The sequence below is a fragment of the Lytechinus variegatus genome, chromosome 2, assembly GCF_018143015.1.
Source record: "Lytechinus variegatus isolate NC3 chromosome 2, Lvar_3.0, whole genome shotgun sequence".
Taxonomy (NCBI): Eukaryota; Metazoa; Echinodermata; class Echinoidea; order Temnopleuroida; family Toxopneustidae; genus Lytechinus; species Lytechinus variegatus.
The window spans coordinates 20,117,053-20,129,394 of record NC_054741.1 but is presented as its reverse complement, the minus strand read 5'-3'; the positions used below and the strand labels follow the sequence as shown (position 1 = coordinate 20,129,394).

The 12,342-nt window shown below is 36.3% G+C and overlaps 1 protein-coding gene across 1 annotated transcript; it reads left to right on the top strand.

Annotated features, from left to right (window-relative positions):
• Window positions 1–2,262: 2,262 nt before the first annotated feature.
• LOC121407521 (1-acylglycerol-3-phosphate O-acyltransferase ABHD5-like) lies at window positions 2,263–11,794 on the top strand. The gene is made up of 7 exons (XM_041598648.1): window positions 2,263–2,519; window positions 3,818–3,903; window positions 4,936–5,252; window positions 5,923–6,130; window positions 7,811–7,925; window positions 9,064–9,250; window positions 10,016–11,794. Exons 1-7 carry the CDS (start codon window positions 2,386–2,388, stop codon window positions 10,103–10,105), a joined length of 1,137 nt encoding a protein of 378 aa, XP_041454582.1. The 5' UTR covers window positions 2,263–2,385; the 3' UTR covers window positions 10,106–11,794.
• The last annotated feature ends 548 nt before the right edge of the window (window positions 11,795–12,342 follow it).

Here is a 12,342-nt window from a genome sequence, read left to right as displayed (position 1 = left end):
TCTTCTTTTCAGGTCAGTATTCATCTGTCGCTTCGCGCTCGTATATTGTTTACAATAGGGCCTAGATACGCAGCTGATCACCATTACACAAATTGTTCTGAGTGTTCATTTTTCAGGTCTGAATACATGTCCCGGGGGACGGAACTGATGCAGCCTATACAAAGGTTTACTCTTTATCATTCGGAACCCCCTTATAGAAAATCCTGGATAGGGCCTGAGCAGGATGTGTATCTTATTACACGGAATGGGAGCGCGAAGCGCGAGTGAAATTTTTCTTTAAGTGGCCGAAAATATTGTCTCTTTTTTTCCAATTTTTTCCCTTGTCTTGAAATATGAAATTTCGTTCCTCCTATTATCTTCTTCATTTTTTCTGTTATTGTTCCCTTTTTTCTTTCATGTTCTTTTTTCTTCTCCCCTCCTTTTGTTCTGGCGCCGTCGAATGGAGGGGGGGGGGGGTCTTCACACCCCCTGGATCCACCTCTGATGTTTATTGGATTATAATAGGCAAACATTGATGATTATGAATGCCATCCTACTCTGGGAAAATAAAATTTGCATAAAATCAACCGGTATAGATAAGCTAATAATTATTTGAATATAAACATCATTTTATCTGTTTGATATTTCATTTATTTATCCATTCATTTATTGAATGGTGCGTGCATAGACTTTCTTTTCTGTTTGTATTTCTGTTTGTGGTAACTCCCGTAGGAGCTCGGCAGGACAGCATTTTTTGCTGGTAAACGCCAAGCTGGTATATAACCAATTACCTTGGAAACATTTTACGTCTAGGTTAATCAGTCATAGTGGCTGACGTAATAGACGACACATATCACTCTTGGGCCTTTTTATCAAAGTGGAGACAATGGAAGAGTTGGGATTCGAACTCACAACCTTGCGATTATGAGTCAATGCTCTAACCACTGGACCACACGACCGTCCTTTTGAAAAGGACAGGATCATGATTTTGGTCAATTCTTTTTTTTTAAATCGAATTCTTAGAAAGGGCATGCCTATACCAAAGTAGGTTGATAAGAACACAAAAACAAAACATGTTGATGCAGTTTAGTTATGGATTAAAAAAAAGTTTTGGTTTTGTAAAGTCGCGATAAGCTACAAAACTGCTGTATCATGATAAACCAATCACTGCATGGCGTACCCCCCCCCCAAAAAAAAAAAGTTCCACGACCGAAAAATTATATAAGGAAATGATTGAAAAAACTGTAATGAAATAATTTTCTGGATATTATATCAAAATATTTCATAACACTATATTTTCAATTAATTGAAGGTTATATTACTTACTCGCTTCGCTTACTGGTAGAGCTTTATATATTTTCACATGCCCCTTTCATTAAGAAACTGAAACCGTGATTTTTTTTTCAATTCAATTCAATTCAATCTAATTCGTTTCCTCTGTCAATCTTTGCATATTTACAAGGGTAATCCAATTTATTTAATGCAACATAACCATTTACATCGATTTGTACAATGCAATAACTATATAAAATCTAAGAGGAAAGAGATTTTAAAAAGCAAAGCATACAGGCCCCCTTTTATAATATTTTCTAAATCGAATTGCACCCAAAAGGTCAATTCGAATAATTTTGATTAAAAAATCAAATCCGGCAGCTTAATGCTGACAGTTTTACGGATGCAAAATAAGAAAGTTATGATATGAAACTTTTTGCATAATTTCACAAGTCATTTATATGCACATACTGGTCATGGTGCAAAATTAATGAGGGAATTACCTTTGACGTCATCCACTATACTTTTTGATATTTTTTTCAAAAGAAAAAAAATAACTTTTTGCATTTTCTCCTGATAATAAATGATGTGTAACAATGCATGTGGATCGAATTTTCATTATTATGCTAATTTAATTTTTCTTGTTGACACTGAATCTTTTTTGTAGGAGTGGACAATGTTTTATCTTTAAGTTTCCTCTTTCAATAGACACAAACATGACAAAGTAGGTCTAGAAGCTGAAAATTTGGCAGCGATCTCAATTTTTCAAGATATGGGGCCATTGTTCGCAATGATGTGGTTTTCTTGCTGAATCTGAAAAAAATATCAGATAAGTCGAGGCATAAAATTTTCCCATGTTCAATTGGGAAAATGAAAACGTTATTCAAGCATTCGGGATTCTTCCTAACTTCTTTATGTTTCGTATTCTTTAATGAACAATTCCAAACATTCGCTGCGGAATTACAAACTGCTAAAAATACATTATGACGTCATATATTGTTTACATTCATGGCCGCAGTATACGGTACGGTGTATGCACAGAATAATTTTTTAGAATGACTTGCAGTTTTGGCTGCTTATGCAATCGATCCTGAAATTACTAAATTTGGTGGATTCAGACTATTTTTCGTAAAGATGACAACTACAGAATCAGTACAAGAACCAGACTTGAGCACAAGCAGTGACAAGAAGAGAGAAATGACGATAGAAAACGGAAACGAAAGGCGGATTTGCCGAAGATCATGCAGTTTGAGGCGGAATGATGACGGGTAAGTTACGGGCGCTGGGCCTGTCTGTGTCGCAGGGTAGCTCTGCGCCGCCGTATAGTAGTATAAGCAAGTTCGAGTTCGTGTTGTAATTAAGAGGGGGGGGGGGGGGTCCGGACACCTTTGGCATTTTAAAGCCTGTTTTTTTGTCTTTGGATATACACAAAAAAATACAAATTCAGTAGTTGCAATCTACTTTAATTGGCATTAATTTTCTTCTCCATTATTATTGTCAAATCGTCTAAAACTAAAAAAAAAATGTATCAAGAATTTGGCCTAAACTTTTCTTCATGCTTGAGGTGAGCTTTTTACTTTTTCCAAATCCAAATGGATGTTAAAAAATCGATTGACCACACACACAACAAGTGGGTATATTTGTACCAATGGCAATGCACATATACCGATATATACGTACCATCCGAAAATGAAAATGTACCATCCATAAATGTACCGTTAGTTAGGCGTGACATGGGTCAGGAAAAGGTGTCGTTACTATGATGCGTGTTATTGAAGGATTTTCCTTAAGCTTTCAAAATTTTGGCAAAATCATGGTTTCGGGAACCACTCGTCGATTTGTATATATGCGCACTTGTGTTATTGTGTACAAAGTGAATGGAGGTGGAAATAGGGAACTGTGCGTGTGACTGAATAAAGCGCTGTGGTGTGAAGTGAACGGTGGTTCCCAATATCACGATATTAAATGCCAAAATTTTCTTTCTTTTCATAGATTATTCATATTTTTGCTAATTTCCGAGGCATTGTTCAACACAAATAGCGAATATTCTTATTCAAGCAATGATGCGACTGACAAGCAAAAAAAAAAAAAGGTCTTCAAGCTAGTCAGGGGGGCAGAAAAAGTGTTTCATGCTCGTCAGGGGAGCAGGAATACGTCCTTTGCATGTCGGGGGGGGGGGCAGAGTGCCCCCTCCCCCTTGCATACTATAAAAACTATGGAAATTCAATATTTGAATGGATTATCTTACTCTAATTTTGATAAAGTTGGAATGAAGTAGCTTGACAACTCCTTTTGAGGAGTGACACTGCACTGCAATGTTGAGGAGACACTGAACCATGCACTGCAATTGTAATATTTGGACAGCCATCTTGGTTCTCATCTAGAGTTTATTTTTTCTCCCATCATATCATGATTACATTCAGAGACGGCCAATCAAATAATTTTTTCTGAACTATATATCTAAAATTGAATTTAAACTCCCTAACTTCCGTAGAAATCATACCCAATAAAGTTCCGTAGTGACCTCTACCTTGGCTTTTATTTTTCATATCTTTAATGTTTCCAGTGAAGGATTTTTATATCGATGGATGCCGAGGTGGAGTCCTACATCAGCGAAGCTTCTAGAAAAAGCAGAGGAGAAAATTCTGGGCTGTAAGTTGAACATTTAAAATCCTGTTGGTTAAAAAATGAAAGCAAGAACCATGAATATTTAAGGTTTTTTATGCGATGTACTTATATTATTCAAGCTATGATAAAAAATTGTTCCAGTGGATCATTCAACTGTATCCCTGCATATATGTATCAGTGCATGTAACTCACTTTAGACTTTGGGTTTACAATCTTATCAGTCTCTTGATTCCTGAATTTTCAGTTGCTTTATTTTTCTTCCAAAATTCAATCTCATGACTAACTGGAAGTTTTAAAGAAGACTTAATCATAATTGCTTTCGTCCATTCTGTCATTCTCAGTCTCAGTGGAATATGTGCTTAGGTACACACAGATCCTTTCCCTTAAAAAAAAAAAAAATAAAACAAACAAATGAATAAATTAATAAATACATGAAATAAATAAATGAATAAATGAATAAGTAAATAAATAAATAAAAAAATAAATAAATAAATAAATAAAATAAATAAAAGAAAGAAATAAAAGAAATAAAAGAAATAAAAGAAACAAAATTATATAGGGGTGTGGGCTCAGAAGCAGGTCCCAAGTGTAGTTTAAAGTTCAAGCAATCATCTTGTAAATTCAGGTCATTGTAGTTTGTGCAATCTATACAAAATAAAGATGATATAGATTGCATGAATGATTTATGATTATTTTATCCTAAATCACGAAGTCATTAACGAATGACAAGTAGACTTATGCAGGTCATGAATCATGATCTAAATGTCAGAGAAACGATAGAGCCCACTCCATCAGACCAATGTACTTTCATCTGAGGATGTACATGTATCCACTCATATTCCTGTATTTAAACATTTTATTTCGTCAGGTCTAAGAGTCTTATTATTATCACAAGTCTATCATGATATTAATAATAAGCTGATGTAATTTTCTAGAAGAGTCATTTCTCAAGGGCCCAAGATCCCTGTTTGAATTTATGGTCCTGTAAAATGAAAAGTATTAAACTTGTCCTACTACTTTTTGATATTTTTTCTACCTGACTACCTTCTGCCCTAGGTCTAACTGTGCCATACAAATCTTTCTTTGCGGATATCGACGATGGAGCGAACCAAATCAGAACGCTGGAGATGAACCCTTCCAATTCAACCAAGACACCTTATGTCCTCATCCACGGTTTCGCTAGTGGCGTTGCACTCTGGGTAATGAACTTGGAAGGGCTGGCAGTCAACAGACCTGTCTATGCCATAGACGTCATGGGGTTCGGACGCAGCTCACGCCCCAAGTTTCCATTCGGAGCAGAGGCTGCTGAAGCAGAGTTTGTCCGATCCATCGAGGAATGGAGGAAATCTGTGGGCTTAGAGAAAATGATCCTGGTAAGATTTATCTTTCAAAATATCTGACAGGGAAATGTGGACTGCTCCTGCGGTGGTGATATGGTCAACAAATAATCTTGTAGACTAGTTCAACAACAACACTGTTTTGGAGGATTTATTTTTAATCAAAGTTGTCAGTGTAGTAGTATAGATTGTGCCTTCTAACTAGATTATCAGAATAATTTTTAATATAAATAAATATAGAAAAAGAAAAAAGAACATGGAAAGAGGAACCCAGATTGAAATATCAAGAAATATCAAGGATGTCCTTTAATGATGATTAAGGTCTTTGAAATGAGCAACTACGACATTAAAAAATATGTTAAGTTCTGCAACATGGATACCAAATAATGCTTCCTAAATACGTAGAGAACAAAAAAATTTGAAAATTTAGATCTAGAAGAGCATCTAATATAATCCTTTCTTCATCTGGTGCTATAGTTTTCAAAGGGCTCTGCTGCTTATCTTGAAGATATTGCCTCAGTTGTTCAAAAGTTATAGACATGCTGTACAGCACAATGTATTCTGAATGCCTGTTTGGTGCCTTTCTATCCATGCACATATATCTTGTTCATTTGGTCTTTTTGGATATGTATTGAAAGGGTAAAATCAAGAGTAAGCTAGATAAAGCATGTGGATGTAAACCATGTCTGTATCTTGATGTTTCCAGATTGGTCATAGCTTGGGTGGTTTCCTATCATCGGCATACAGCCTGGCCCACCCTGAGAGGGTGAAGCACCTAGTTCTCCTAGATCCTTGGGGTGTGGTCAAGAGAGACGAGGAGGAGAAGTTGGAGCTGCCTTACTGGGCTCGCATCATAGGAACCATTGCACTGTCCTTCAATCCATTGTCAACGATCAGGGCAGCAGGACCACTAGGTACATGGTATACCTCTTGCTTTGCTTTGAGTTAACCCTGGGTACAATATATTGATAGAATTGTCTGTTTCATTATTGTCTCGCCCACCTGAGTTGAAGGCGAGACATAGGGATCCAAATGTTGTCCTTCTGTCACAAACCTTATGGTACTTAACTCTGCAACTGTAAGTCACTTATCACCCAAACTTTGGTTGTAGATGTACTGAGGAGACCTGCATATCATGGAGCAATCAGAGGTCACAAAGTATGGTCAAAGGTCATTTTGAGGTCAATGATATGACACATAACTGTGCGACCGTAAGTCACTTTTATACCAAACTTGGGTTGTAGGTGTATTTAGGAGACCTGCATGTTATTGTGTTTGGAGGTCACATGGTATGTAGTTTTGAGATCAACATTGAAGTTAATGTACCAGACTCTTATGACAAGTGTTATTCCATCCCAGTCATTTCACAATGAAGTTTCGATACAGTTCTGTTGCATGCCCTCGCAAATCATGATATTTCTGGTTATTTTTATAAATGGGCGAGACACCAAATTGCTTATGCCTTGTGTAACAAAACATTTAACCCACATTCCAATTTACCTTACATCAATGCTTGAGGTGGTGTATTAGTGTACCAAATTTTGAATTTCATCCTCCAGTACTAGTTTTTGTCTCACCTGCATAGCAGAGTGAGACTATAGGCGCCGCTTTTCCGATGGCGGCGGCGGCGGCGTCAACACCAAATCTTAACCTGAGGTTAAGTTTTTGAAATTACAGCATAACTTAGAAAGTATATAGACCTACTTCATAAAACTTGGCCATGAGATTAATTAAGTATTATTGAACAACCTGCCTGAGTTTCATGTCACATGACCGAGGTCAAACGTCATTTAGGGTCAATGAACTTAGACCATGTTGGGGGAATCAACATCAAAATCTTAACCTAAGGCTAAGTTTTTGAAATGTCATCATAACTTAGATAATATATGAACCTAGTTCATGAAACTTATACATAAGGGTAATCAAATATCACTGAACATCCTGCATGAGTTTCACATCACATGACCAAGGTCAAAAGTCATTTAGGGTCAATGAACTTTGGCCGAATTGGGGGTATCTGTTGAATTACCATCATAACTTTGAAAGTTTATGGATCTGACTCGTGAAACTTGGATATAAAAGTAATCAAGTATTACTGAACATCCTGTGCGAGTTTCAGGTCACATGATCAAGGTCAAAGGTCATGTAAGGTCAATGAACTTTGGCCATGTTGGGGGTATTTGTTGAATTACCATCATATCTCTGTAAGTGTATTGGTCTAGTTCATAAAACGTGGAAATAAGAGTAACCAAGTACCACTGAACATCTTGTGCGAGTTATAGTAGTTTTCAAAATCAGTACTGCTGCTATATTGAATCGCGTGATGCAGGTGAGACCGCCAGAGGCATTCCACTTGTTATGAAAGAAGTTGTCTTGTCTCTTTTAGGAAGGGTAGTTTACCAGTCGCCTATAATGTATCTAATGTCAATATGTTGGATCTTACAGAAGTAAGTTTTAGATAAAGTGTTCAAAAGACCTTTTGAATTAAGGTATGGACACAAACATGTAGTAGTGTTTCAAACTCCATTATCCAGCTTATGTCCTCACAAGTGAGATTAAAATGAGATATTTTTTTTCTTTTCATGATTTCTCAGGACCTTATTTGATTAGAAAAGCAAGAGGAGAAACTGTTGGAAGGAAATTTTCATCGCTCTTCAGTGATGATCGCATCTCACAGTACATCTTCCACTGCAATGCACAGTATCCAGCGTAAGTCTCTAAAAAACTTGCTTAGACACCATTCTCACTACCTTCTTAAAACTAGTTTAGTGGAAACTAGTTTAACATGTAGTGAGAAAGGTCAAGCTGTTTTGGAAGCGATCTTCCAAACCAGTTCAGAAAACCACCTCACGATGTAGTTTTCAAGATTGCTTTGCCTTGTTAAACTGGTTTTAGCAGAAGTGAGGACACAATCGTTCCTCGGGAAGCGATCTTTGCACATTTTGAGCACGCTACTCCACACGACAGGTGTAGAATGCTTGCGCTGCAGTTTTGAATATTGCGCGAAACGTGTCACCCCACTAAGAGTGTTTCCATAGCAACAAGATCACTTTACGTGAAGTGATTTTGAAAACCACTTTCTTGTGATCAAGTGGGAACACTAGCAAAGCGATCTTCCATACTGGTTTCCTGAATCGGTTTCCAGTAAACTAGTTCTGGAAAGTGTAATGAGAACGGCCTCTTATTTCACCTGCCATTAGATAAAAATTACTATTTTTAAATCCCATGTTAATGTCTATCACTGCATTATCTTCATAAGTATTAATCTTTCGATCTTTTTTATTATACCCCCTGCCAAACAAAGTTTGAAGGTGAATATACATCAGTGTACTGTCAGTCCGTCACAAATCTTGCGCTTCGAACTACTTTCTCATTTTTAACCGATCTCATGAAATTTGGAACACACATTGGTCTTGGGTAAAGATGTGCAGTCATTGTGTGTGCGTCAAAATCGTGTTGCAATCACGTTGGCCTATTAAAACTTGTTGCTGAACTGTAAAAAATTAAAAAGGTATAAAAGCAAATATAATTAAAAGAGAGAGAACAGAAAATGAGGATATTAGTCTCATAAAGATATGCAAGATTCATTTTCAAAGTTTTGGAAGTAGTATTTACCACGTAACTGCATAGGACGGGATATCACCTTCATTGATATTTCTAGTTTAAACATTTATCATTATTTGATTCTTGAGGTGATGGAGGGGCATGGTTTTATTTTCTCTGCCCCTCTAGACTCTATGATTGAGAAAGATTCACAGAAAAGGGATCTTCTGAAAGCCTCACTAGGTATTGTTAGGTTACCTTCCCTATTTCAACTTGTTTCAATTTCTCTCTGCTCAAACTGCAGTGGCGAACAAGCTTTCAAGGATATCAGCATGCAGGTTGGTTGGGCCAGGAACCCCTTAGAAGACAGGATAGGAGAATTGCCAGCCCACATCCCCATCAGTATGATCTACGGTTCAAGGAGCTGGATGGACTTCACTGGAGGGAGCCTGGTGAAGCAGTTAAGACCTAACTCCAGGGTAGATGTCAGGGTAAGTGTGGATGGTAGTTTCTTTTTTTTAGCATAAGTATCCAGCCAGTACTGGCTGAAGGGAAGTGAGAGGCAGGACCCAAAGAGAGAGCTCCTCGTTTTGTACCCCCTCCCCCCCCCCTTTCCTCGATCTTGGACATGAAACAAATGTATACGCCCAATAATCAGCTTGTACATCCCCTAACTCCTACTGATTACTGTCAATTTCTCAAAAACTTGTACATGACTACTTGAATACTTGAAATTGCTCATTTATGTTCCAAAAAATCATGATTATGCTCCAATTTATAAAAGGAAGCCCCAAACTGTCAGTGCTTTTGACTGGATGTTAAACAAAAGAGAATCATTATGAAGTGTTGTTATTTTCACTTTTGTCTATTAGTGCTTTTTATTGCAAAATTAGCATTAACTCTATTTGATCATAACTAGAATGGAATTGCTTGATTTTATTGATGGGACAGGCGAGCACAAAATGTTGCATGAGTTTAAAAACCAGCTGCACAAGCATCATAAATTTAGTTTCATAAAATGTTAGACTTGTATTGTTGAACAAGGAGAGACGCCCCCCTCCTCATTCTGTTCTGGTTATAGTTTAACAAATAAACGTTAGGGCCTTATGAGGATATTTCTATCGGTCGCGACATTTTCTTAAATGATATGAAAAGAATAAGGCAGCTTTAATAAATCTAATCGTGGCATACTCACAAGACATTCCCTTATCTAGAATTTTACCTGATATCATTGATAATTATCAATCTTCTTGCAGATAATTAAAGGAGCAGATCACCATGTTTATGCCGATAAAAGTGGCCAGCTCAATGAATTGATCAACTCGTTGTGCAAGGATTCATCGTGAGAAACCATGGGTCTGCTTTATCATATCTGACCAATCTGTAAGCAACTCACCCAGTCGGTAGACTGTTAATAAACCAATTGTAGGCTATGTTCATAGTTCAGACCCCATAGTCTCATATAATTTGACATGATTCGTCCCTTTAATCCTATTCGGCGTCATCAGTGTATTTTCAGGTAATTCCAGCCTCATATGTAAAAAACATCTGATTATTGGTGATTTGAAGCCTCTGGTCAATATTGAAGATAAATTTAAGGAGCTTTAATGTGCAGCTGAACTTGTCAGTGTCTTGATTGTCATAAGCAGAGAGTATGTGGTGAAATTAAAGATCAGTATACGTGTACATGTTGTTTTGGCTTATATGACAAGTATTATTTAAGCATGAATATTTGCGCCCGTTTCAATGTTATATAATCTTGTTGCCAAACACCCTCTCACGCTATGTGACTGATGGAATTTGTGCATATATTATAAACACCTGGGGGTGTTTCACGAAGATTCAAGTAGGACATAAGAGCTGCACTTAAATGCCGACACATTCATGATATGTAACGTGCAAACTCATTAATCAATACGCAGTAGTGGGCGTCCTCTTTGCATATTCTGACCAGTGCGGTCATGCCTTTTATACCACAAGCAACTCGACATTTACGTGCGATTGACTCTAAATCATACTTAAATCTTTGTGAAACACCCCCCCCCCCCATGACCATGACCAAATTTCTTCCCCATTGTGGAAATCCATTGTCATTCATTTAGATTAACTCATTCATTTAAAATGAAAGGAAATTTCGACTTTATTTTTTATTAGAGTTATTTTATTGGATTAAAATAAGTTGACTTTTGCATAGCTTTTGATTAAATCCAAGAGATGACTGGATTTCAAATTAAAAAAAAAACACTGATGTTGGGTTTCAAAATGATTTTTTTTTTAAATTGAATATGTTTATGCCTTGATATTTGTTTAGTAGCCCTCAGTTTGATGCTGATTATGCACTTCAAAGTTCTACCCACTGTTTGTTTTGTGGGTATTTTTAAGTATTTTGATAGTAATGAATCATTCAGGTGAAACTCAATGCATATGACATTACTTTCAAATACCCAGATAACAATCACGATTCAGCAATGTATTATGTCTGTTTATATTCTTGTTTTTTATGTAAATAGAAATGACTGAAATTTTGGATCATTCTGTGTGTATGTGTGTGGGTGTACCTCATTAATATTGAGGTGCCATACAGCCAATGAATTCATAAAATGAACATATATGTATTTAAAATTATATTAAAGTAAGGTTTTTCATTTAATAAGTAATACATGTAATGTGATGTAACCAAATGCAGCCGGTTGGTTAAATTATATCATATTTCTAGAATGAATTCATGCCTTGCACTAGTGCAATTATAACCTTTTATTAAGTACTTCTAAGCATATAGTTAAAATTTTTGAAAGACAACATTTCACACTGCACTGGTTTTTACCGTAGGGTGACAAATGATTTCTCATGACAATTCTTTGTGCTGTAAATAATACTGATGATTTTTAGGGCATATGATGCATTTAATTTGTTGTAAAACCAAATTAGAGCAATACGTTATTAATTACTGCCATTGCACAAGGATGACATATGTGCCATTATCTAAGTTGCATTTTATGTTAAGCTGTGGCCTAAGTCTCAAACGACTTAAGAAATGGACTTTGTCTACAGTGCTGTTCACAAAGGATTGTAGGAGATAAGCCTAATTTTGGGTGATGTCTGACATGTAAGAAGACTGCAACCCAGTTTAGTTTAAGGTGATGGGTGTCAAGTCATAGTAGTTTAAACCATATTGGAGTCTGAGAATTGTGTATAACATTTACCTTGAATAGAAGGTATAGTGTCCAGAAAGATGTTTAAGCATACTGTAAACAAGGTTACATTCTTTTATTTGTAGAAACTGATAGCTATTTAATGATGTCATTGACTATATTTGAGCCTTTGAAAGATGGTGGCCTCATCAAAAGTTATTACAGGGTTAGAGTCTAGACTTGTATATTCCACAGTTTGTATAGAGTGCTTTAGAAACAGGGCTGGTATTCAATTAATGCATTTTTATTTTACTTTGCATTTTTTCTTTGCATTACTTAGCAGATCACTTCTAATTATTTTATTCATCAAGCTAGATGGAAGCAAAATACTTTTTAATAACCTTTGTGACAGAACAATGTCTACAACAAATAATGCAAAATTAATTCATCTG